Source organism: Phymastichus coffea, unplaced genomic scaffold (genome assembly GCF_024137745.1).
Source record: "Phymastichus coffea isolate CEN01 unplaced genomic scaffold, Cenicafe_Pcof_1.1 PCOF00036, whole genome shotgun sequence".
In the NCBI taxonomy this organism is placed as follows: domain Eukaryota; kingdom Metazoa; phylum Arthropoda; class Insecta; order Hymenoptera; family Eulophidae; genus Phymastichus; species Phymastichus coffea.
The window spans coordinates 1,168,388-1,195,766 of record NW_026706847.1 but is presented as its reverse complement, the minus strand read 5'-3'; the positions used below and the strand labels follow the sequence as shown (position 1 = coordinate 1,195,766).

General features: G+C 37.6%; 2 protein-coding genes across 4 annotated transcripts; one reads left to right on the top strand and one right to left on the bottom strand.

Annotated features, from left to right (window-relative positions):
• Positions 1–3,634: 3,634 nt before the first annotated feature.
• Positions 3,635–8,533, top strand: LOC131663507 (NF-kappa-B inhibitor cactus-like). 2 transcript variants are annotated; one of them, XM_058933958.1, is made up of 4 exons: positions 3,635–4,193; positions 4,421–4,618; positions 4,697–4,875; positions 5,928–8,533. In XM_058933958.1, exons 1-4 carry the CDS (start codon positions 3,865–3,867, stop codon positions 6,344–6,346), a joined length of 1,125 nt encoding a protein of 374 aa, XP_058789941.1. In that variant the 5' UTR covers positions 3,635–3,864; the 3' UTR covers positions 6,347–8,533. The 2 variants fall into 2 exon arrangements, with proteins under 2 accessions (XP_058789941.1, XP_058789940.1); XM_058933957.1 differs by having other exon boundaries at positions 3,654–4,193; positions 4,694–4,875; positions 5,928–7,892.
• A 6,870-nt stretch (positions 8,534–15,403) lies between these two features.
• LOC131663562 (acidic leucine-rich nuclear phosphoprotein 32 family member B-like) lies at positions 15,404–25,669 on the bottom strand. 2 transcript variants are annotated; one of them, XM_058934032.1, is made up of 3 exons: positions 25,335–25,669; positions 21,485–21,659; positions 15,404–21,358 (listed from the first exon to the last, which is right to left on the bottom strand). In XM_058934032.1, the coding sequence occupies exons 1-3, from the start codon at positions 25,437–25,439 to the stop codon at positions 21,291–21,293; spliced, it is 348 nt and encodes a 115-aa protein (XP_058790015.1). In that variant the 5' UTR covers positions 25,440–25,669; the 3' UTR covers positions 15,404–21,290. The 2 variants fall into 2 exon arrangements, with proteins under 2 accessions (XP_058790015.1, XP_058790014.1); XM_058934031.1 differs by having other exon boundaries at positions 15,406–21,358; positions 21,479–21,659; positions 25,335–25,664.
• Positions 25,670–27,379: the final 1,710 nt, after the last annotated feature.

Sequence of the window (27,379 nt, the reverse complement as noted above, 5' to 3'; positions counted from 1 at the left end):
CTGGCATTGGCATCTGGGAGTTTCCCAGAGAGGTTTTTTTTCACTACGCCTCGCTCTTATCATCCGCACACATGCTGCAAGGCCTCCGCCGTTTTTTCTGCCTTTATTGTTTCGCGCGACAAACGCACAATTTCTCTCTCTCTCTCTCTCTCAGTTTCTTTTTGTATCTTGACAATCGCGCTCACGGCGAGGTCGGACAATTGTTCAACGGGTTTTCCAGAATTTAATGCTCGCAATAAAGCATCTCGGCAATGCCGAGCTTCCAAATATCGGATGTTGCTTCAACAGGAAGTTTCCTTTTCTTCGAGCAAACATTTCAAGACGACTACCACATGTTCATAATCAATAAATAACATCAAGCTACGAGATTTGCATGACAATGATGCATTGTTATTCATCACTTTTGAAGATGGAAAGTAATACTCGTTCGCGCGAGTATGAGTTGGCCGAGAGTAAAATCTCATGCACGACGGACGAGCGTCCAGGAAAAAGACGAATGACTAATTGAGAAAACCGTCTTCTCACATTCGGCCGCAATGGGTACCAACGTTAATGGTTTATTCGGAAGAGTCGTCCCGAATCACGTCGCCGCGAACTTGTAAACTCGCTTTGAAAGACGCCGCTTAGAATGATGACACAAGCGTGCGTGCGGATCTCTCGAAAGACGTTGGAGCTGCGCTGGGCGAGGTTGTTCGTCTCTCGAGGGCGCTGACCTATCTTGCGCTGTTGAATATTGCGACATGCGAAAAGAATGCACTGCTACAGGATTTTCTGGAAATTGGCTAAAGCGCATATAGCAAATGACAAGTGATTCACGGGCAATTTTTCTTTCTTCGCTTACTCTATCGTTGTTACTTTGAAAAATTACCAATGTCAGGAATGGAGAAAATCACAATAAAAAAAAATCGCAACGACGAGAAAGCAGAGCATCTCTGTTGGATGTAGTGTTTGTCGTGAATGTTCTCTATGTGAATGACGGCTGATTTTTTCACTGTTGAGAATTTACGGCGCGTGACCGAGCCTAAGCATAACTACTGTGCTGCTGGACGATCTCTTGGGGGCCAACAGTTTGAAAGTCGCCGTGGGAAAAAAAATGCGTACGGGTAAATGTTGCTCTCGTTGCCACTAGCCTTGCTTAAGCCCGCAGCGTTGACGTAGATTTATAGTAGGGTAGCTCTGCCCGCCGCGAGACTTTTGGAAGCTTTAGAGTCAAAAGCGTCATTTTTAAATATGCCTTTTTTCTTTTTCAAACCTTTTTAACGCCAATTTTTTTGCAAAATTTAGTATTTTCTTAACATATGCCGCATAATACCGCAAGATTTCGAAAGATAAATGTACGTTTGAATTCGACATTTGAAATTTCTTTTATTCTTACAAAAATATTGCTTTTTAAAGGTTGACGAAGTAAACAAAATCTCGAAGTATATTACAATGAATAAGAATAGTTTTTATTTGGAATCGTTAATTTTGACTGGTATTTTTTTATACAAATTAATTGCCTTTATTGTATGCTTCTACGAAAAAGAATAATTTTTTTTAATTTTGAATAAAAAAAAAATCAGCCTAGATTTAGGGAAAATACAATTACTTAATCCCGCACGATGACGTACCACCTTTCTACGCAAAGCGATCGAGTCATGAAACTGCCCCCAGACCCCCGAAACTTGCAAAAACACCAGAAATTTGTCAAACATCATGTTTGAAATTTCAGAAATAACACGCTTTGAATCACATACGTCGAGATCTTTTCGAATATTATCGTGCAGACGCGCTTGTATATATGCATGAACTTTCCGCGACCGAATTCGAGTTCACATGCAAATATGCGCGTAGCAAATTGGCAAATGAGTTCACGGGCACTGATCATCCTCTCGAGCTTTGAAAAAGCATCGTCTTTTAATTCTGCAATGGAAGTCACCTAATTCATAAATTTTCGATGAACGTGAAAATGTACAAAAAGACAAGGAATGGGTACGCGGACCAATGAACGCTGAACGTTTACTTTTTTTTCTCGCGACTTTACTCGCCTCGCGATTTGGAACTGCGCGCTTGGGGCACCCAGCAGTAGGTTGAAAGCGAAGAACGGCCCGGTGAAGTCCACGCAGTACAACGTATTTAAGGACTTGAGGTGATTGGTCTTTTGAGTTTCGTCTCACTTTTTGCCATTCGTGCCACTGTTTCTGTAAGTAGCATGGCAGGAGGACATTTGATTTCTCCAACAATTAGCTCGTGGAATCACGTGGATGGCGAAAGACTGCTGGTCGTAGGATCACGTGCCGGTCATTAAGAGGCTTGTAAACCATTTTCTTTGTGCCAGAATTTTACCTTTTATTCCCTTCTCGGCGGATAGTTCTATTATAAAGAAAAACGACACGGACGCCTGGTGTACACATGGACCTGTTGATACCATAACGCCGAGGACTATCCTTCTTACCGTTAAAGGGGCTTGAGTTTGGTCTTCGCTGCTGGAGTGACCTAGGCACCAAGTGATTACTGGTATTGAGACATTGAGTTCTGTTGAGATTTATGACTTTTGAATCCGCTATTGCCGATAGCTCTCTTTTTTCGATTAAATTGCAGTGTAAATTATATAACTGACATCGAGTATTAAGCAATGACCCAAAAATTGATCGATCTCTCAACGTAATGCTGAAAATATAAGCTATCGAGTGAGCTTTGGAATAGGAATAAAAAACAAGCGAAATAATATGATTCTATAACGTCTATAAATTTCAACAGCCGTCACAGCGGATAAAACACATTTGTTGCGATTGCGAAAACATTCTTTTGTTTTCAATTCAGAACGAAAGCTTCTGTTTCAAAAACAATATTCTCATCTCTCAGCGAGATTTGAGAATAAATACAATAAATAAAAACAATAAATACGCGATGAAATCAAGAATTATGTTCCATTACGACTGGTTGCCAAATTCTAACAGAGAAAATTCCAACGGAATAATCCGAAGCATTCGGAAACAGTGAAAGCAAGAATGAAAACGCCAAAAATACACTTCGATCGAAAAAGAGGGAAATTCTAAGCTTTATGTGATGAATAGATAAGTAAATATGTAAGAGACGCTTTTATCAAAACGAAAATAAAGGAATATGTTTATTTAAAATTGGTCTTTTATTTCTCTTTCGAATGCATGCTGTTTTATTTTTATTTAAACATGGTATAATATTTACATTCTATATCGTGAAGCAAATGCTACATATGAGCCAATAACCCTAAACTGCTACCCGATGTCAAAGTTCGATCTTCTACTTTTATTCATTTCTCTAAAAAATTTGTTCATTTGTGTCATTCATTGAAAATGACGCTTCAATCAAGCCAATAATAAAACGGAACCGACTCGCTATAGCGTAGCCATTCGAACGAGCCCGCACCGCCATCGAAATCGATCGAACCGTTGCCGGCGTACGCGCGAACACGCGTACAAAACATCGCGTGTCAAGCAGAATTTGGAAGTGGGCAAGAATCGCAGATTTTCCCACGTGACCAATGCAGCGAAGGAATGCCAGGGCACCCCGGCAGCTCTGTCCAGCAGCGACCAGGAGGAGCATCCGCGATGTCGAACGATCGGTCGCGGTCGCGGTCGCGGTCGCGGTCGCGGTCGCGGTCGCGGTCGCGGCCAGGTGGCGCTCGCCCGGCGCGTCGTAAAAGCTGCTCCGGCGACCGGCGAGCGCCTCAGTCGGTGACTATCCGCCGAGGAGCAAAGGCCTGGTGGAACAGTGTTTACGCAGCTCCAAGCTTTTTTCTCCTTCCCTCCCGTGGCGCTTGCCGTGTGTTTGTTTTGAAGAGGAGCGGGCATCACGCGGTTACATCGAACCAGTGCGTTGGCTTGTTGTGTCTCGTCGTCCATCATGTCGAATCAGCGACACTCCTCGGAGAATGCGCCCGTGAAAGAGTGCGACTCCGGCTTCGTGTCCTGCACGATAAATATGCGTGATAACTGCTCGACGAGGGTGGCCCAGTTGCCGGAAAGCATGGATCAGCCGATGGATCTCGAAGACGATTTAGCGGAAGCGAGCAATGTCGATCAAGCTCAGCTGGACGACTCTCGTACAGTTATCGCAAGTCCCAATGTCAGTTGGACGACGAGTGCTCGGAACTCCGAGGTGCAACCACCACAGCAGTCACCATTGAGCACAAAACCAGTGCAGTACTTCGCGCAAAATGGAGACGGAGACACGTAAGTTTATATTCTTTTTAGTTTGCCTAGCTGCTTGCGCCTGTGCTAGTTTTGCCTCGACACGGCCTACGGAAAATGCCGTTAAATGCGAATTTCACGACGTCAGTGATCGTCCAAACTTTATAAGATAATTCCGACTTTTCCTCGTGCGAACGGTTTTTCCCCTAATCTCGCTGCTATTTTTCAAACGCATTATCTAATCCGGTAATTCTCTCTATGTCCGACAGACAGCTGCATCTGAGCGTTTACGGCGGATACACCGACTTGGCGCTGTGGCTTATCGACAACGCGCCACACTCCACTTTGTTGGACATTAAAAACGACGATTGCTTGACAGCCCTTCACATCGCTGCAATGTCGAAGCAAGCCAGTGTCATCCGAAGACTCGTTCTCGTTGGCGCTGACATTACCATCACGACGCCAAAGTGGGCTATACGCTGTTTCATTTGCGACCGTCCATTGGTGACAATGGAAATTCATCGAGTGCTTTCTCGTTTCAGAAGGTATCATCCCTGCACGTCGCCAGGCAATGCTGCCATTCACATGGCTTGCGAGATGGATGACTTGGACAGCGTCAGAGCTTTGACCGAGCCTTTAACTCAACAGGAGCAAAGCTGGTTGGCGGCCTCTGATAGGCTGCCGCCTGTTCTCGGCAGAGATCTGGAGCTTCGAAACTACGACGGTACGGTTTTTTTTTCGTAATCCGCGGAGTTGGATGCATCGCTGATCGGTTAACTTTGGTATAATTGCACGTGTTTGCGAGCAACGATTCGCGCCGAAAAGGTAGGACGCGCGAGTTGCCTCCGTCGATCGATATCACGAAGTCGAAGCTCGATCGTGATTTTGGCGATCTAATTTTATCGGGAGGCCGATGGACCGAAACGAATGTTACGCGGTATTCTTTTTTACGACGAGTCGCGCGGCATTGGCCGGATTTTTCAACGAAGATAGCGCGCGCGCGCGAGCGGGGATTTCCATCGTACGAAAGGCCAAGCCTTTTAGGATACGTTGCTACGAATATACGGGTAATTTGAATTTTAAAAAAGAGCGAGAGAGAGAGGGTGACGCAATTTAGCAACAATCGCGCCTGATTTCACGAAGACCTTTATTTCTTCGTTTTGCCGATGCGATATTGTCGACGGTGCAGCAAAAGGCTGCGAGGCGAGGCGAAAGATAATAAATTCGGTGGGGAAAACCGGCGGCCGCTCCCACGCCGGCTACGACGTCGATGAAACAACAGAGCCGTTAATTGGAGCTTTTTCTCTTGAATTAGACGTCGGTCCAAGTGTGTCCAAGTGTAGGAACGGCTCCGGCGCCGAGCAGGCGAGAGCCACGATGCGATGCGCGCATTGCAGGGGAAAACCCCGGACGCGACGTGCCCAAGCTGCGGGATACGTCGTCGTGGCAGTTCTTTCTCTCAAGTGCGTTGCTCGACAGGATGGATCGTTCTTTGCTTTTTTTTTCCTCGCGCGTACTTTTTTTTCTTTCTTTCGCGTCAATCCTACGCGCTTCTTTCGTGCACATTGACGCCCGAAAAGTGGTGACCGGTCGTTAAAATTACTCGGCTGCTCGAATCTTAAATTAGGCGCGATTCTCGAAAATCAGCGGATAATAATGGGAGATTTCATTAACGTCGAATGCGAAATCGATACCGATACCATTGAAGTTAGTCCGCTTCGCTTGCTTTCCTTCCTCCAGTTAGACCAACAAATAAAATATTCATTGGATTTTCAGGCGTCAATCCTATGCACATGGCCATCAAGAAGGGAAACCTGCAGATTGTCAGGCATTTGGTAAAAGTTGGCGCAGAGGTGAACACCTACGACCCCCGTTCGGGTTTGACCAGTTTCCATTTGGCTATCGAAAACCACCGACGGGACATCGTGGAGTACTTGGCGATAGAGCACAGCAGCTGCTTGAACGTGCCCACGCGAAGTGGTACATCGTCTTTCGAGATTTGCTACAACGTCGACAAGCAATTGGCAGACGATTTGGTGCGATGGGGCGCCGCGCCGATCGTTCGAGAATCGGAATCGGACTGCTCCGATAGCGAATCTGACAGCGACAGCGACCAAAGCATCGAAATCTTACTCGACTACATGTCGGTGAGCGACGTCGATCGTTACACGAAAAATCAGTGTGTGCGCGTTTAGTTTCGTTATACTCGTCTTGTTGATAACGATCATTGACGTACTCGTTCGAGTGAACAACCAGTTGTCGTGCCTTAGTGGACTAGTATTTTTTGACAGTTGTTGCATTTTGCTTGATTTTATCGTTTGCAAAGAAAGTATTGCCGGGTGACTGTACGGCTGTGATTTTTACTTCTGTACAGTGACATAATTTGTTGTACGACTTAGAATTAAAATAGCTTTTTTTTTAATTCAATTTGTAAAGATTTTGTGAATTATGATATTGCAAATCACTTTTTATATCTGATACTGATTTTATCGCGATGTTTGCACGACAATGGTAGCAGCAAAAAGTTCTTTTTTTATCAATTCATTAAAATATTATGTTTCAATATTTATAATTCACGCAATTTTATTCCCAAACTTTGTAAAGATGCATAAGCGTGTGCGTCAGAAATCAAATTAGAATCATTTTCCTTAAAAAAAATGCTATTTTTGAAATGTTTTCTAGCCAAAATCGGTATTAGTCACTACTATTTATTAAGAATTTCTTGAACGTTGGAAGCAATGTAAAAAATTTTACAAGACTGAGTTGTTAATTAACATTCAGTAATGAATATGTGTATAGTACTTTTTATATAGACTAAATGAATTTTGTAAAGTGAATATTGTTTTATATATAAGTACAAATCTTATAAAATGTTATCGTAAATTCTAACGCAATATGTGCTTTTATGGCTTACTTAGTTATTACTTTACATTTCATTAGGATTTCGTATCATAATAAAAAATCATTATTACCTGCGAACTTCTGTTCCATTTGATCAATCTTAAACGTACGTACATACACAATTTTATTAAAAACCAATTTTAGATCATCTTGTTTCTGCTTTTTTCTTCAAATTTTCAATTTGAATTACATATAAAAAGCTACGTCTTAAATGAAATAACTTTATTTTAAATAAGATATAAAAGCAGTTTTAGTTTTTTATTCAAAACCTATTTAAAGTACACATTTAAAGTAATCTGAATATTCTTTCAAGTTAATTTTGCCATTAATTTTTCAAATTGATTATATAATTTTATAACTACAACATAGTATCATTTCATACCATTCCTTTAATATATGACATACTCGTAATAATAATTAATATATTCTGAGTAATCAGAGCATAAAATAAGGAGAGAACGTTTGTTAGTCAACGAAGATGAAATCAGGTGTTGTGAAATTGAAATAGACAGTGTTATTTATTGAGATAAATATCTGAGCACCAATTGACATTTTGTGTATCATATACGTGAAAATTAGGATTGAATGAATAAACCAATAAAAGCCATTCATATCTCGTGTACTAGTGTAACTTTATTGTGCTTAATGTAACGTTTACTCAAACTCGTAAAACATATAAATGATTTCAGTTATCTTAGAAATGAGCAAAAATAAGCTTTACTTCGATCCATCGTAATCATTATGGCTTTTTTCCTTCATACGCCGAACTTACAGTTCATATAGTATTAACAACTGATTTCGAATTTGAAACCACTAAAATAAATTAAATTTTACGAACACAATAGTCAAAGACTTATTTCTGCCTTTATGATGTGGTGAATATTTCATAAAACAATATCTGCATGTTTTCACGGAAACGTGAGATATTGCTTGACAAGGGAATTCATATAAAATTCCTTTTACCACTAATGTAATCTAGTGGTAAAGATAAAAGTTGCCTCCCGATAAAATTATCTTTCAAAAATATCTGTTAACGTATACCTTCAAAGCAGTAATCATATTTTATCTGTAAAGCATGTTCTTTCACGGCACAAATAGTTTTAAACAAACAGCTGTGTAGGTAAAAAGAAACAATATCTGAGGATACTTGTTAAAATTCAATACAACTCAAAACTTAGTTACTTATTATATAAAAAAGTATAAATTTACAAATATAAAGCATTTTAATCTGAAAGTTGAACAAATGCAAGAAACCTTTTCTTACAATATCAAATACTGGCATATCATGTTATTTGTAGATTGAACGATGCTATACTTAATAGCACATGATAAGATGAGTAAATGTAAGTTTAAATTTATAAAATACAATTTATAAAAGTTAATAAGTGTACAAAAATCACTGGAAATCAATTAAAAATTTTTAAATGCTAGCAAATATTTTTTTAATAGTAACATTTAAAAGGATTATCAAACGTTATTTTCTTGTCTTCCATGGTTACAAATAAAATCATTATTGTACTTATAGACCAATTGTTGCATTTTTATTTTGCCTTTTTGATTAATAAAACAATGTCATCCATTGTGCAACTAGGAAAAAGAGTTCACGAAATGGACAGAATCAACTTTGTGTATAATATGAAAATAACAAAAAGGTAGACATTGTGATAAATATACACATGGTTAAATTTAATTATGAATCGGGTTCGAATAATGAAGGAACCTGCTTTGGTACCAAAATACCAGATAACAAGTTGCCTGTACACAGCTGTTATGGTCGATGATTATCTAGGAAAATGGCAAATATCAAATGTCTCCGTACTAGTATTAACACCGATGCGAAAACAGCCCGACACAAATAACATTTTATTACAAAAAATGATCACATCTCACGTATGCCTAATTGTACTTCTCGAAAATATAATTATTTGTTATTGTACTATTATATTTCTCATAAAAAATAAAAAATATCGTTATCGATAATTCACCTCCTATTTATTCACATAAAAGACATAATTAAGCAAAAATAAATTCACAGAAAAATTGTACCTTCTGTAGTCTAAATTGTACCATCAGTACAATTCTAAAAATTTGATTCTAAAAGAAATAATAGGACAATTACAAAGCTCTACGCCTGCGCAAAGTGCATTTCCGGATGCCATCCTTGTAAGTTGTAACAATTAGTGGTAATTTGTAATTGTCCTATTATTTCTTTTAGAAACAAATTTATAGAATTGTACTGATGGTACAATTTAGACTACAGAAGGTACAATTTTTCTGTGAATTTATTTTTGCTTAATTATGTCTTTTATGTGAATAAATAGGAGGTGAAGTATCGATAACGATATTTTTTATTTTTTATAAGAAATATAATGGTACAATAACAAATAATTATATTTTCGAGAAGTACAATTAGGCATACGTGAGATGTGATCATTTTTTGTAATAAAATGTTATTTGTGTCGGGCTGTTTTCGCATCGGTGTATTAACGAGAAAGATGACATCAGAGACTTGAGCATTATGTATAATCCACTAATCCTATCATTGAGAAGGGGAGACAAAGAGTAGGTAACATGGCGATTATACTACGTAATTTTCAGCTAGTTCACAAGCTCATTTTTATATCGCAAGACGGCTTTAAAACCTTTAAGCTATATAAGTTAAACTTTTGCGTGTTTCTGATGAGGCTGACAATTCTGCTCACCGAAACGTCAAAATTAAATTTATGAGTCTGCTGAGATCGAGTGCAATATTTATTTTACATTTAAAGGGGTCGTCAACATTCTTTGAGTTTTCATAAAATTCAGAACTATTGCATAATCTCTTGATTTGACAGTTTAAAAAAAAGTTATGTAATCTAGTGGTAAAGTAGACGTACTTCAAGTATAAAAATTAAATTTCGTTAAAATGATTAATCAGAAGCGAAGACGAAGAAATTAGAACAGATATTTCAACTTAAATTATAAAAATAACGAAACACTCTTTGCTATACGCCTTAGGTGCGTTGTGATCTTAGTTTTCTAAATATTAATAGCTATTTTGTTTCGTTACTTTGTTTCTTTACTTCAAAGTCTCAAATACTCCTGAATATTTCGTCTGATTATAAACATTGCAATAATTTTGTGTTTGTGTTTTGGTTCTAGTTCTAAGCGAAAAAAACCACAAATTTATAGGAGTTAAACTATGTACTGAATTTATAAGATCATAGCACTATTGTTATTACCACCATTATTACTAGTTAATTAATATTATTATTATTATTATCTAATAACAACGACGTTTATTTTGCTCGTTCACTTTCACTAGAAAAATTGTTGACGTTTACAAAACTATATCTACCATGTTTTAATTTACCGTAAAAATATTTTCGGCAGACATTACAGAGTCAATGATTGATTAAAATAGAATTTGAAACTGTAATTATACGTTGCCATAATAATGCACGCAACAGCGCAGTCGCGTGTTATAAGCTGCTCAAGACTTGATCAAAACAGCGCTGCGTGCCTGATCCAAGCTTGGTCAGTCAACTGGTCAAGCCCTAGTTTGAACTTAGGCCAGCCTGAATTTAATTCAACATTTACGCCTGCTACAGCGTTATGGCATTATATGTTTGTGCTGTCAAGCAGTGACAGTTGTAACAATTGAAAATCATGCCCGAACGCAAGAACCAATTTGCAACAGTCGTTTCATGCTCGTAGGAGGTTTTACGAACCCGCCGTATTCCCAATCACCAAATGAATGCGCTGTTAATTTATTAGCGTGATGTGCATTAATTGAGCTCTAGGTGAGTAGAGTAGTGCGCCGACGAGCTTTCTTGAAGCGCAGATCGCACCTGAAAAGCGTACCGCTGTACGGGATGGAGGGAGGACGAACGCAAGGCGGTTCGCGCAACGAGTCACAGTATTTCGACAGGCGCGCAGAGAGCAAATAGGAAAACACTTACGTTGACGAATTGTATAATCGCCCACTGGAATTTCGCTGCACACGTTGAATCCACTGGGGCGCCTGGGGAATCAGCCTCCGCGGCGAAAGTCTGCGGCGCCTTCTTGCTCGAAACTCTTGCTGGACCGTGGACATCGCTTTCCCCTTGTAATCCACGCAGCGTGTAGCACACACATCCACCTATCTCACAAATCCGGAAGAAAAAATAAAAACGGCACAGCGAATTGCGAACCACGTTAGACAATGGCAATCGAAAGTATAATTCTTTATTGGCTTGTTCTGTTTTAACTGTTTTAACCAAGCTATATCTTCATAACAATTTCTTCGTCTCAAAGCACTCGGAATAAGCTTTAATATTTTTGGTTGCAAGCTCTAAAATCTCAAGTACTTCTTAGAAAGTCACTTTTAACATATGGTATCAATGCAAGTAAATTCCTTAGCAGACTAGTCAATGAGCATATTTTTGTTGGAGAGAGGAAGACCTTGGCTATATATGGCTTTCGTTCTTCCGATCACACGAATTATGATAATCGATTCTGTTTGTTCGTTATTTCAATGTTTTCTAAGCTGGTGCTGCATTATAGATTCACATGTTGTAATATGTTATGATTATCCATTGCATATTATGTTGAATTATATAACGTACTAAGAACGTTACTAAGTTCAGAAATACAAGTTCATCGGCAAACCGATAGACATATGCAGGTGGACAATATATCTATTGACAAATCGTATCATCATGGATTTAAGAGAACCAGCTATGATAATCAATGTTAATCAGTGGCAGTTATTTTTGTTGGTTTGTGTCCTGTTCTAATGAAGATATCGCGATGAAATTTTTTTCACCTCAAACTACTTGGAATAAGATTTAATTTTCACAATTGCAAATTCGAAAATATACATTTCAGAAAGCCACTGTTAACATATCATTTTATTTCTTGAAAAGATTTAGAACCATACAAGATCCAGAGCTTCAAAGTAAATGAAAATCTTTCATTAAACTCATTTTATTCGTTAGGATCTGTACTTGGAGACAAGTGGAGCAATTTGTCATGTTTTTATATCTATAAAGTAGTTTTTCGAATTTTATTGAAAAACATTTTGTATAATTTATTTGTCAGAGAATGCGTCGTTTTAAAACCACTTATTTTTTATTTAAATCGTTAATTGTTTATTTCAAAACGTACTTTATTATCACTATTATATTTATTTCTGTAAATCCGAGTAATAGTATATTACTTAACTTATTTATATATTATTTAGTGCGGGAAAGTAGATTCGTCCGGGTAAAGTATGGATGAAAATTAGATACACGAGACGAGAATCTCTTTTACGAACATGTTAGATACAGTATAGTTATTCAAAATAACGTGTGAGAAAAGCGAATCTGAGCGAATGTGTTGAAAACACTACTATACGAAAGCATACGCGAGAAATAAAACTTTTAGCTACTAAAACCAATCTATTACTTTTCATGGTTCATGGTTTTCTAAGTTAATCCACCGACGCACGATAATACAGAAACCTGTAAGAATTTACATTTTAATAAAACTTGTAATAATATTGTCCGAAATTTTACTATGTTAATTAAAAAAAACTATTATATAAATTAATTGACCCACCATAGCGTACACAGTTCAAAATACTTTAATTGTTTATTCGTTCGGTGCATGGATAGTACCAGGCGGAGCCGCTTTTTGGAACTTTAGTTGGTTTCACGGCCGCGATGGCGCACCGCTCCTACAAATTTTATAATTTCAAACATGTCTAAATAAATGTGTAGGAAGCGAATAAAACGTAACATAGCAAAATCATATCAAGAAAATTATGATATTCGTCACATTTAAATACCGCTGATCAGCTAATAAACAATCCAAAATAAATTAACTACGATCCAGGGAGGAAAGTATTATTAGCATATATCATTTCCAAATCAATTATTACCGTAGCTAGCTGTGTGAGTTTTTATATGCACAGAGCGAAAGTATATTTTTTTTAACTACAATATAGGAGTCATGAGATTTCACTGGTAACTGTTTTAATTAATATGGTAAAATTTCGGACAGTATTAATGTAGAGGCATGATTTTTTAGAAGAATGTGATATGCACTATTAAAAACACTTTCAATTAAGTATAGAAACTTGCATAAATGCGTTTATAATGGTTTAGGATTCTTTAAACAATTTAAAAAATATTCTATTATTTAATAATTATTGTAATTCCTTTTGAATACCACTATGTATCTCAATCACACTACCTTAAATTTGTTTCTAAACTTATAAATGAAATCAATCTTAAAATATAGTATGTAGGCTGTAATAAGCTGTATTAACTCTTACATAAATTAAACAAGTAGATGTTAAATATCAGCTGTTCAATTTTCAGCAAATTTAATACCCATGCATTATTTGTATGTTAAAATTTTCAAAATATTATGTGAGCTTTTGACAACATTTTTTCTTTTCTACAAAAAAATTGATAAATAAAGAAATAAAAAATCTTATCATTATCAAAACATGGTAATGTTAAAGAAAACCATGAACAAATAATGCTTATAAATAATAATATTTACATTTATATACAACCATGTTTTTCTTTAATATTCTTTACGACTTAATTTTTACACCTAAGTATAACTGCAAAAAAATTGTTCATGCATAGCAAATAAAATATTCTAGTACGACATTGATGAAATATTTAGTACAAAACGTTGAAAAATTTAAGCTTGACGTAATGCTATCTGAGTGGCAAAAAGGTAATGACAAATTTCATAATTGTTATAGTAAGGAATATTCTCATGAAAATAAATATTTCCTTTCAGATAACAGTTGTAAAATATTTTAGTATTGTTTACAAATTCCATAGAAATATTCCAGAAAATTGCTATCCGAATAAGAACTATTTCTATGAAAATATCTACAGTATTTTCATTGAATAAGTTCATGTAATAACAAACGGAACTACGGAAATATTTCTTCATAATGATATAAATTTACAAAAATTGTTTTAATAACGAGGGAAAACGTTTCAATGGTAGTACAACAACAGTATCTATTATTTTTTCTCCAAAGTCTTTTGTATCTTTTTTTATTTCATTAGTTTGTATTAAAATTTGTTTTATTTTTTAGCGACTGAAGCCATCGGATATCGGACATCGGACGTTAGACGTACACGAAGGTGTAAAAATGAAAAAATTGGTTGACGTTAATTTGTAAAATAAAAATAAATGTTGCACATGGTCTTTTCATACCACGCACAACTCTGTGGTATAATATTAACAATCAATTTGTTCTTTAACCTCAGTATTCGTTCAACATTCGATGTCCGATGTTCGATGGCTCTTATGTAGAAAGTCTCAGCAGACCACATATCGTAATTATTATTTGTTTCCAAAGATCAATTTTAAATTCGTATTTTTGTTCTAGAAAATCATCGAAAAAGTTGAAATCTGGTAGCTAACGCGATCTATTGTGAGCATATGAAGTTTATTCGACTGTAATTCTAAATTCTGGATAATTTTCAAACTCTGAAAGATTTGTTCGTCTTTTTTATTTAGACTTCTGTCACCAAAAGAAAAAATAAATATAAATTGTTTATATAAAAGAAATAATAAACTTGTTTATATCATTAAAAAAAAATAATTTTTTAATATGATGAAAACATCCGGAAAATACGATCCTTTTACAGTCTGAAAGTTTAATACAGTGGGTTGAAATTTGAAATTGAAATACAATAAAAAACACATCGCTCCCTCTTTGGAACTACTTCTCGTGTCATTTCATTACGTTACTGCGAATCATAAAGTCACTAGAATATGTTTGCGTCAGCTGAATGCAGTGGAGAAAAATTATGGATTTTAGAAAGTTCAGTGAGCTGGTAGGCACTGAATTTTAGCAATAGTTCCTTTGTTATACTAATGAATAGTCAAGATTTATGGTTGTCTTGCAATGTGAAGTTTCAATTTCGTCGCAATTGGATCAATATTTTATATGGATATTTCATTGTGATTTTTATTCGCCCTAATATAAGAGGAAAGTCGGGGAAATTGCCTGTTCTCTAATGTAGTTTATCCCAATTATCCACAAAAATGTATCCATATTACACCATGAAAATATATGAATATTCAAGAACTATACGCCTTCTAAATGATTATGAATGCTAAAAGTATTTTAATATTGAATATAATTAAATATTTAATTTTAATATTGAAAAATAGTGCACCTCTTAAAAATAGTCGACTTAATAATATCATAAGAAGTAGTAAAAATTTGGTGAAGAATATGCCAATTGCTTATTGATGGAAATGAATATTGATCGTCTAAGTGCGCTTTATTTAACTACTACTTTCGAAAATATTTGTACATTAAAATGTGAGACATACAATCTTGCGTTCTAATAATTGTTACTTCTATTTAATTATGCAGCTATGGTACAATTGTATCATAACCGTAATATCCCTTTATTAGATTTTGTGCTTTTCCTCAGTTTTCGCATATCATTTCCATTTTAAATTTTATTGAAAAAATATTCATCGTATCCAATGTATGTATAAATTTGTCAATCAGTTGTGTGTGCGTGTATACGCGCGTGCGCCTATTTATTTTTAATATTATTTTCGTTGGCCAGAATAAAAAAGGTAGTGCAAAAACGGACATAATAAGAGACAATTATTACCTTAACATTTGAGTATTTCGCGTGCTTTGTAAATGTTCGTCGCTAATAGGAGCGCATCGATCTTCTTTCGATACATTTACTACATGATCACTCAATGCGTACGTATATTTCTGGAATACTCTTCAACGGTCCGAACCTCATATATCTAGAAAAAAGCTTATTTAGTTAGATTAATTCTCTCGCTGAGACTCGAGTTTGGGCTGAAAATTAACTAACGCCATTATCCGTGTGTATTACGTTTATTCATGTACTGCTGGGGAAAAAATATATAAATTGAGTTATTGGCGCTCGAAAAGTGACGTGTTCTGGCGAGCTTGCGATCGCACACTTATGCAGTAAAAATTCTTCAGTCGTGTGTTCGGACGCGCACCTTTATACGCTGATCATAGTTGATTAAAAAAATATCAAAACAAACAAAAAATCAATGATGTTTGCTTCATTTTTATCTTTACTTTAGATCATCGCGCGCGCTCTTTTCATAATCTTAATTATCATCACATTTAAATAAAAAGTGTACAATTCGATCGCGTAATACACATGTGAGCTGACACGCTTATAACTTAACAAATTACGCTTCAAATAGGAAAAGTTCTATAGGATTTGTTTAAATTTTATCGCGTGTGTTATCCTTATTTTCTTTTTTTATTATACTCCATTCAATAATCAATGATTTTTTTTTCATGAAATTCCATTTAAATACACAATTTCATACGTCCATAACATCGCTGTTAATATTTTTATACATTGCAGTTTGTCAAAAAATATACAATAGAACCTTCCGATCGTCTCTCTCGTTTACTGATTGATGGTCGTGACAATTATATAATTATAACAAGAGAATTGTGAGAGGGTTTAGCAAATAAAATTGATGATGTAAAAATCTTGGAAAACGAAAAAGAAAAATGGAATAAAGTTTATGCGGAGTGTTTCATCGTGTTCGCGCATTCATCTCTCTCTCTCTCTCTCTTCTCTCTTTCTCTCTTTCTCTCTTTCTCTTTCTCTCTTTCTCTCTTTCTCTCTTTCTCTTTCTCTCTTTCTCTCTCTCTCTTTCTCTCTCTCTCTCTCTCTCTTTCTCTCTCTCTTTCTCTCTCTCTCGTCAAAATACAAACTTTATTCTTCATTATAAATTGCATAATTATTTTCCATTTTCACCGAGTTCCATTTGTTGCAAAATCGCTGACGAATTATCGACTCTCCTCCCCCGATTCTGAAACATGCCCGAATGTCTAAAAGTGTGTATAACAACATCTCCGCATAACGTTTACATTACACTTATTAGCGTTAATAATAAAATTGTTTCTTATTCCATAACTTTATACATGCTATGTATAATTATTATGCAATGTTAAAGTCATACATTATACTCATGCATACTACCCGGCGCGAGCTTTGCATTTCAGCATTCGGTTGCGTGATTAACAGAGAGGCGACAGCACGTTTTAAAAGTACCAAAGTTTGTATAAATTAATTGCATGGCTCTCGTCAGTTTAAAAATCAAATCAAGTTCGCTATTCCCATCAAGTGTATTATGACAAAGAATGATTCGTATCATTTATAAAACCTGCCTGTTAACGTACTTCACTGAGATTATCAAATTCAATTATCGTTCGCGCGTCTGTAAGATGTCACGTGTATTGTTTCTTTCTTTTCAGTCGTTTAATTACATATGCCATGAGAATTTGCAAAATTTGACAATTGACAATAAACGGAAAGAGAAGATAAGAATGAGGTTTTTTTTTTAAAGAAAGTAGGAAAAACTAAGTCACGCGCGCACTAGGTGAGAGACATTCGTTGAATTACAAATAAAAAATTGATCTTCAAATGTAAAAAAAATTATCATCCATAAATGTCCATTTTACACTATTTAAATACAATAGAGTTTTTTTTCTTATATCTTAAATAAGTTTTCATTATTAAACTGTCCTGTGAAGAGAAGCCAAATGACAGTAAATATCAGATTATGTTTTCGAGTTTCGTTCGATGAGTTGGCTTTGGACAAAAAGAAACGAAAACGTAATCCGAAGACTAGATATGATTCCCTATGCAAATTGTAATGCCTTTGCCAAAAATCTTTCATTCTTATATATTTTGAGCTGATGAATCCGAATTCATAACTGGATTTTTCGAAAAAATGTTATTAATTTGTTTAAAGTGTATGGTTCTAAATTTACGAAAACATGACTTAAGTGTATTATTGAATAATTTTACTTAAGATAAAAAAAGTCTTCAGACACTTTTGTAAAATGTACATTACAAAAATTATAATTTTTAAAGGTCAAAAAATTTAACGTTTTTCAACAACTTGTAGGTTTTTGTAGCTAATTTTTAAATATAGAAATATATGATATTAACCCAATTAAATTATTAGTGTATATGGAGGGAATACGCTAATTGTTTATCGCAAAAAGTGCATCAACGGAAGACTTGCGATAATGTTGCATCATAGAAATTTGTGAAAAAAGTTTGTGGATTTTATGTCTTTTCCATTTTCAAAAATATTGAATAAATTAAGAGTCATTGTAAGTTTAAAATTATTAAACTAAAAGTGTATGATTCTTGAAATGTGCTTTTTATGAAAAATTATTTAAGAAACTTGTTTAGTTCATTGATGACACAGTGTGCGATTCGTATGGAACAAAACGCTACTCGTATTCAACTAGCTCGTAATAAAAGAGTTGATGATCGATAGATTTGAAAAAGAATATCCCGAGAGAGATGTGATAGTTAATTTAAACCTTCGGAAAACTTGTTATCCTTGAATAATTTACACTTTATACAGAATACTTCACCGCATATTTGCAAATCATGACCTAAGACGGACGAGCCTAATTATAATCAGGAATTAAATATTGATTAATTTGGTAATCATTGATGCACATTAACTATTCACATATTTGTCAATTAATAAACCCATTCGTGACGCTAAAGAAAAATCGGAAGTTACGATTTTCAATAAAAATTTTAAATTGCTCAATTAATGGAGTATAACGGTCTCTATTAATATATAGGTTATGTTGTGCTATGGTTTCATATTAAGGTAGTATTGGCTATAAATTCAAACTAATAAGAAATGTTTGAAAATCCACACGCAAGTTCTTAAAGTTATGAAAAAATAGCATACTAAATTTCAAAGTCCCTTATTAGCTGTGATTGAAGTTATTGTAATTTGAAATTTGAAATTTAACATATCTGAGGTATCGCATATATGGCACTCAAGTATTTTATTAAAGTACTCATAGTTTCATTACCAGTTCGCGGAATCAAAATTTTGAAAATATCAGACCGACTTCCTGATTAGGTTCAATGAAATTGAACTAGTTTAAGTAAATCATTAAAAAATGTTATTTTTATAAATACTTCTTTTTAGAAAATACAGGTTGTGTTAAGAAAAAATTCTTTTGCGACTTTTTCGTAAAATGCATCATTAAAAAATTATAAATTTTAACTTTTTTCCACTATTTCTGAGATTAATAACTGTTAAATTAGTGTCACGTGGGACGATAACTTTTTCGGATGTTATTATAAACTTACCACACATGACACTATTCAATATTTTTTTAAATTCGAGTAACGTGTATATTCGTTAAGACTTACCCTACAATCTAATGTGCTTCAAAATTAAGTCTACTATCTAAAAATTGATATTTATTCCCCTGCGGAAATGAGCACTTTTTTCTATATATGTAGTGTGCTTGACAGACAGGTAGCAAAAATGTACATAGGGAATTAGTGTTAATTTCCCTCGTCATAGACAATAATTCGGAGAATAAATTTGATTTAAAAATATAGCAAATTATAAGGTGATTCTTGTGACGAATGTGTGCGACATTTTGTTTTAAAATATTTCCAATAGTTTAATTAATAACACAGAGAAAAACATCAAGTTTTCGAAAGAAAAAATTTATAATTTTTGAATTTCTAAAGTATTATAAGAGAGCTTTTCGTTTTAAAGAGTGTATTTTCTAAAGTCAGTCCGTTACAAAAAATACACTTCTTGATTTTTTATTCAAGCAATGGCGACTTAAACAATTCTGACCGGGAATTCGTTATGACAACCTCGAAAGTTCGATTCAGCTACTCTAAAAACATAAATAAATCCTATGAAACTTTGAGCACCTTTAAAAAAATACTTTAGTGTCATTGCACGTGAGTTATTTCTGGAGAATTATGTATTATTTAAATATCATACAGAAATAATAATGGCAGAATATTGCAACTGTGATATCTTTTATTAGAATTAATGTTATGAAGAGATTAGACTAATAAAAAATTTTAATTGTTGACTCAATATAAGCTGCCATTTCAAGCTCATTTATTGTACATTTAAGTTTGCGACAAAAATTATGAAAAATGCCTGCACCTTTTAAAACATCACTTAAATCCATAATTTTACTGTAATTGGACAATAATGCATCGTTATAATTCAATAATTATACTTTTACGATTTAACAAAGAATTTTTGTCATTTCACTAACTTTTAACTCTGATTGTATAGCCTATACTACCTTCAGACCTTTTCCTCTTCAAATAAGTAATTTTCTAAAAAGAAATTTGTCCAACTTAAAAAAAAACCATTTTTTCATAATTTTTTTGTATAACCCTATTGGGCTTTAAACAAATTATTACTAAGTTTCGAAAAATTTAGTTCGAATGAAAATTCGAATCGAACGGCTCAAAATATGCAAAAATGAAATATTTTTAGTCGGGGTATTTTAATTGTATACAGGATCATACCCAGGCCCTGGACTAACAGATCAATCCGCCGCAAACGAAAGCTTGACGTAAAAAATACAACAAATGATCCAATAATTACACAATCTATACAAATGTATATGCATGAAAAGGTAGACACAGATGACATAGGGAAAGTATACATTGCTAGTTTGTTTTTTTACTAAACATCTTTCGTTATATATTTCATATTGAAATTTGACGCTTATAAAAAAGGAGGTAAAATGAAAAAAAAAACATTCGTGAACGCAACAGTTCATAAAAGGGAAAAAAGAAAAAAATTACAATGTAGACATAAAAAAGTAGGACGTAAATAGTGTTCGAATAATGGTTCTTATAACATAATTCATGTTTCGCATCTCACGGAGGAAGGGGCGAACTTTATATCTTTATTTTCTTTATCCGACAAACGACCTAGCGCGTATTTGGTGAAGGCTAGGAGTACGCCGGAATTGTGAAGGCAGTCCAAGACGTTAACTTATATAAAATCCAACTGGAGGAGTGTTCGAGGGAGGCGGTTGTTGATTGGAGGGATGAAAAAAGTCTATTAATCGAAAATTTGTCTGCTGTTATTTGAGACGGTGAGCAAAGAGCATAGTAGAAGTTAATTAGTGAGGGGTGTAGACGTAGTGTGTTGGGCCTTGGCAACTCCGGCGAAAGGTATATCAACGACGTCGCTGTTATTATTGTGTTGTAGGTGGCAGAGATCGGGAGGAGTTCATTCGACGCTGTAGTGTCGGCAACGCTGATGTGCTACCAAACCGCTCAATATGAGAGTAAGGGTGTTGCTGCCGGCGAACGACAACACGACAACACAGGGTTGCGGGCACACAGTCGGCCTCCTCCACCTCTTCTTTTTTTCTTATAATATACGCGGCTCTCTGTTCCTTCATTATGCGTCATCTTCTTCATCATCTACTTCACCCTCTGCCTCACCTTCACCTTCATCCTCCTCCTCATCTGTGATAACAATAATACAAGACATTAGCACATCATTAATTTGGATTTCACTCGTTGATTTTTCAAAACATTCGCTAAAGCTTTAGTTTGCAAGCTGAACTACTGTAATAAAACACGAACCTTCACCTTCATCTAAGTCTTCCTCGCCTTCTGGAAGATCTTCTTCGTCTTCCTCATCTTCTCCGTCGACGTCCTCGACTTCCTCCTCATCACCCTCGACCTCATCCTCAACGTCATCGTCCTCGGCTTCTCCATCACCGTTCTCCTCTTTTTTCTGTTTTTTAGGCTCATCGTTTTTTTCCTGCAATGGAAGAGAAACAATGAATATTTCGTTGCTAAATTACACTAACAAAAAGACAGGAGCAGAAAATCATGAGCTCGCGCACGATTATCAGAAAAGAGGGATAACGCACGAAATTCCGAGCCACAACGAAAAGAGGGGTCGAAAAAGGGATATAAACTTTTGATATTCTCTCTGTTGCCAGAAGCGACTACGTGTCATGGAAGGGTAACGTCAGGGTGCGCGGCACAAGCAAGCCCCTGCCAAAAACAGAAAGCGAGGGCGGCGATAAAAGACTCGGGCCAGGCTGCAGTGAAACGAAGTTTTGAGAGCACTTTGCGTATTACGCTTTGCGACGAGCAGGTGCGCGCGTAAAGCATCAGCTTTACAGAGCGCAGGTCGTCTCGTCCGGGCCTGGCGAAACAGCAATCGTCTTCGAGCGTCGTTTCGGCGTCTCCCCGCAGACAGAAACGGCACGCGCGCGCACCGGCGCTGCTAGCTGCAGCTCGCCGAGGGTATCCCGCAGGAAGTGCGCGCACACCTTGGCCGAGCGCGGGTGAAAGGAGCGCGACCAGAGGGTGATCAAGATGAGCGCGCGCACTCAAGTAAAAGGGGGAGAGAAGTCGCTCATTGCCTCGGTCTTCTCGCTGCGTACGATCCTGATAATGGCGATAATTATGGCCGAGCGAATTATTTATACCTGCCATTAAGCAGGCTATTCCGAAATTGCGATACCTCGACGTTTCACGTGTAAAGTGTCGTTCTATAGGGAAGGCTCGAGGCTACGCATTTTTCAATCAGAACGCGCTTTATTATTTATTCACTATTACCCCCTTTCGTTTAATAATTATTATTTTCCAAATTTCAAAATCCTATTTGAACGAATTGTTTTTATCAGCGGATCACCCGTTTATTTATTCTTTCTTGTGATATATCCAATAACAATTGTACAAAAGACGTGGATGTAACAATGATTGCATAAATTTACTTTCGAGGGAGTTCAGGGCCTGGCAAAATGTTTTTACATCGAAGAAAATTTTTTTCATAATTAGCGCTACCGGTTTACGCAGGCAAGTAAAGCAGCAAAATTTTCCGACAAAAAGTCAAATTAAAACGAATGCAGGCTGAACCGGAAGTTAATATTTCGCCGGGTCAACAATCTCGGATCATTTTGGAGGCAGATAAGAACGAATCGGAGGGCATCAGAGAAAATTGGATCAATTGAAACGCTTACGACTCCAACTGTATACAACCGTACGACTATAACTGTATACACAAACAAAAAACTAGATTTCATGACAACAAGGAAAAGTAATAGAAAGAAAAGGGGGAACGAAGAAGTCACGGGAAAGCGAAGCGGGAGTAGGAGCAAAGTCGCTGCCTATAGAGCAAACGTTTTGGAGTCGAACTCTATTTTTCTCAAGCACACTGCACGACGAAGACAAGTGGGAAGCCGACAGTGGCGTCGCCTTTGCAATCACAATAAAAAAAAAAGAAAAAGAAAAAAGTAAATGTAAATAAAAAAAGAGCAGCGACATGTATGTATATGTGCTCGCACGTTATCACCGCTGCTATTAGATAACCCTTTCTCTTGCGCTGCCAGCCTCTGGGCCGAAGGCACGAGGCACGTGTGCATACTGTTTCTCTCTCGTTGAAGGGAGGTGGGGGACAGAGGCCGCGTCGCCGTATCTAAGTAAGGGAGAGAGAGAGAGAAAAGCCATCCGTCCTTACGGGGCAAAAACACGTAGATATATATACGTGTATTTAATCGAGGGCATCGATCGTAAGAGTACGAGTATCACAGGTCAATTGTCGGGTCGGCGGTGGCAGTGGCGAAAAGTCGTTTCCCGCGCGGGCGGCGCGCGCGCACTCTCTCGCCGGCCACGTTAAAACATGGCCGTTTTCACAAATATCACGTAACCGACGGAGCTGACGCCGATGCTCTCTATCTCTCTCTCTCTCTATCTATCTATCTAGGAAAGCTCGTACGCAGCGTATATCTCTCTCGACTCGTACGACCAAAGTCAAATGCTATTCTAAAATGATAATCCGCGAGAAGATCGAACGCGATGCTCGAAATAATTGCAACACCGTAGGCGCCAAAGCTATCGATTACACGAGGGAAACCATTCGAGAGTGTGCTGGCGTACGCGTGAGTAAAAGTACTCTCCGGCGCGCTGCTCTCGAGTCCACGTGACGCGCACTTACCTCCGGCCGAGAGCGCGCCGAAATTTTCTCTTCCCTCGAGGAAGCACTGAGGGATGCGTGGAAAATAGCGGCGTGGCGAATATGCGAGGGAAAAAATGACTGCCTCTACCCCGGAAGAATCGCGCGCTTTCATGAAGCTTCTCGCCAAAGTGCATGTGTTTAGGTTGCGTTACAGCCGCAATGGCGTGTATACGCGTGAGAGCTCCAGAGAATGGCGTCCGCGTCGGCTTGTTTACGTAAACAGTACAACTGGACGAGCGACGAAACGTCAATATACGAATCCCAGAGACAAAGACGAGCAAATGATGAATGAATCGACGGGAGACATGTTGAACGATACGACGAGGTAGCCGAGGAAAGAAGACGCGAACGCGCGCGGGGCCGGCGAGCCGAGGCGGCCATGATGAACGACGGGCGGCAAGAGCGCCACGGCGCCGCGGCCTCGCGCATCTACGCATGCATGTGAAGATACACAGACTCGTAAAACGCGTAAGTGTGTACTGCTGACTAGTCGACTGTCCGCGCAGGATCGTCGATGGCTAAAAAAAATGAATGTGCACGCTGAGGATGCAAAACTCTCTCGTGGCTCATCTGTTATGCATTGATTGAAGGACACGCGGTGTGCAGAGCGGCGCGTCTATGTGCGGCCGCGCGTCTGACAGCGAGGGAAAATATGGCGGCGTTCGACGGACGCGCGCCTTTTACCTGCGAGACTCCACGTTTGTCCGGCTGTGACGACGTAGCTAATCGATCCTACCTTGCTAGGCATTAATTATTCCAATCAACTAATGCACGCGTTCGGCCAAAATATCCATGAATACGTGCGAAATCTAAGCCACGAGGGACATGCCGTGAAAGAACGCGCTCTCGAAGAGCACATGGCGGCGGCACGACGCGATGATGCATTTTGCTGTTAGTCCGATTTACTCTTACAGTCCGTATGCGGCACGACATTACCCATGGTCTGCAATCGCGCGTAAAATAAATAATTTGATGGCTATCAATCGAAAAGAAGACAATTTGCGTGCAAGAGATGTTGAAATGGAATAAGCATGGCGTCTGGCGAGCGAGGCTCCGTAGCCTTTGAGTTTCGCGCTCGCTCTCTCTCTCTCGCTCGTACATTCCGTCTCGCTCTGGCTCGTGGGCGCCCCTATATATTGCTTTGCTATACGTGCGCGCCATGTTATCTCGGTTAGAGCGCGAGCTCTCGATGTAGCTCGCCAAATAGTCGGCCACGAGTTCGACATTCCATAAAAACTACGTCTCGTCGCGACCAATTGCCTCGAGAAATCAAAATTCAATGAAAAAGAACAGCGTTAGTCGATAGCATGCAAAAAGTGGAAGGGTAGACGTAGGTACGGCGGAGAGCAAGAAAATGGAGTCGGTACTAGCGCGCGCGGAGCCAGCCGCCGGCCGGCGATATGTATCGTGCATGCAACGTAACATATATATACATATATTTTGTTTTTTTTAAAAAGTGGTACTTACTTCTGCCGCCCTCTTGATGCCTTTGATCTCGCACTTGGCGTCGTCTTTGGGTAAGTCATTTACCTTCTCCACAGCGACCTCACCACTGTTTTCCTTGGTACTCATTATTCCGTATGTGTACCTATGTGTTATAGATTAAATTAATATTAGCAATAAGGCTGCTAATACGCGCGACGAGAGAGCACGTCTACTCGGTAGTCTTGTGGTAAGAGAGATAAAAACTAGCGAGAGCTGTCTCGTGCTTTCGTACGACTGAAAGATCGAGCGACTCGACTTAGTGTCTCTCTGACCGACAACTAACTGGCTATGCTGCCTGCTCCGCCGCTACTCTCATCCTCGCCTCTCTCTCCTACTCTGCCTACACACATTCACACAGCTGCGCGAGCGCCTCGTCTACGTGTCCGTGTGCCACCACTACCAACGAAATAGCTTCAAGTCCGCGCTCGGCGTCGGTTTCCGGCCGACCGTCGCTCATCCAACCTCTGCCCGTGCGTGCGACAGAGATGGAAACTAGAAAAAGAAGGGGCGGTCGAGGAGAGAAGCGGCACGTTTGGGGGGTGCGAATGTGCATACCGTGGGGTTGCCGAGGGGCGCTAGGGGCAGGGTACGAAAGAGGGAAATGTCGGGGGACCGGAGCGGGTGTTGTGCCGCTTCTCCACCTCTCCCTTTTTTTTCTCTCCCCGCACGCGCGCGCGCAAGCCGCGTCGCCCGCCGCTTCTCGTTTGCTCTCTCACACAACGTTTCCACGGGATTCCCTAAGCTTCGGGTTTGATATTAATGAATATTTCTTTGCCTTTTTGACGATACTTTATAAAAATATGCGATTAACAAGTGACATTTTCTGTATTTAATATGCTTTCGTTAAAAATTAACAATGTTCCCTGTTTTTTACGTTTCAATTTTATATATGCACATATATTACTTCATTTTTATTTAAGAATATAATAATATTTGATCGATAGCAAACGTAATTGAATTAATTTAGAGTTTTTGTTGTCCATTTCCACTAATTTTTCATGTTAATTCAACGTTTAAAGATGCCGGGTGTGCTTGACCTCATTATACAGTGCAATTCAAAAGTAAATGAAAAATTCGAGAAGATAGAAAATAAGATAATTTCTCATTGATATAATTGTAAAAACAAATACGATCATCAGATATTAAACGCTAGCAGAGCAGATTAATTCAATTCCACATTCGGTCGGTAAAATATAAAATATACGCGTGGATAAGTGGAGAAGTGGCATTGACGTAGACAAGGAACGCGTACGAAAGAATTCTCGATTTGCACGGGAGCGACAAAGATGGGAAAAAGCGAGAAATAGAGAGTGAAGCGGCGGATTGGTCAGAAGCGGAGTGTGTCGATGACGTGGAGATGCCGATGTGGTAGTGTGGAGAGCTTCGGCTCTTTGCTTATATTCGTGTTTGTCCGTGTGCTACTGAGCCTCGAGCACGAAGTCCAGATGTGCTGTACATGAGTAAAAGGAACCGACGTTGCCAGCTGTCGACGGGGCTGACACGTAGTATATACACGGAGATTCGTTCGTTTAGCGGGCGATTTGAATTTTCACTATTTTTTTGCAATATTGATCGTTTATAAATCAGTTTTTCCGCGTAAACTATATTAACCATTGAAAAAACTACAAATCAGTCAAAATTTGGCCGGCTTAACCATTAATACTCCATCAAATAGGTATTTTATGCATGGAAACTTCTAGAAGTCCGCCATCTTGGCGTCGTTCGTTCTGACGGTTGAATCATTGTTCCAATAATATCATGATGCTTACCGCACATGAATTTTCAATGTTTATACGTATGATCGCCCAGAACACGTAATTTTGACATGATTTTTTAAAAAGCTCGGAAAAAATGCTTGAAATCTAATTCGATCTCAATAACGATATATATTATGGCGCTATTGCACAAGACTACGAAATCCAGAATGACATCTAAAGCGATATGCTCGTCATGAATACGAACTTGGAAGATACATAAAAGGCCAACAATGTTAGCGATATTTGTCAATAAAAACATTATGACTTGAC

Coding starts and splice junctions, on each gene's coding strand:
- LOC131663507 (XM_058933957.1), top strand. CDS start 3,865: ATGTCGAATCAGCGACACTCCTCGGAGAATGCGCCCGTGAAAGAGTGC. Junction 4,619..4,693: donor ATTACCATCACGACGCCAAA/GTGGGCTATACG, acceptor TTCTCGTTTCAG/AAGGTATCATCCCTGCACGT. Junction 4,876..5,927: donor GGAGCTTCGAAACTACGACG/GTACGGTTTTTT, acceptor TTGGATTTTCAG/GCGTCAATCCTATGCACATG.
- LOC131663562 (XM_058934031.1), bottom strand. CDS start 25,439: ATGAGTACCAAGGAAAACAGTGGTGAGGTCGCTGTGGAGAAGGTAAAT. Junction 21,660..25,334: donor GCATCAAGAGGGCGGCAGAA/GTAAGTACCACT, acceptor CTTCCATTGCAG/GAAAAAAACGATGAGCCTAA. Junction 21,359..21,478: donor AGACTTAGATGAAGGTGAAG/GTTCGTGTTTTA, acceptor TTGTTATCACAG/ATGAGGAGGAGGATGAAGGT.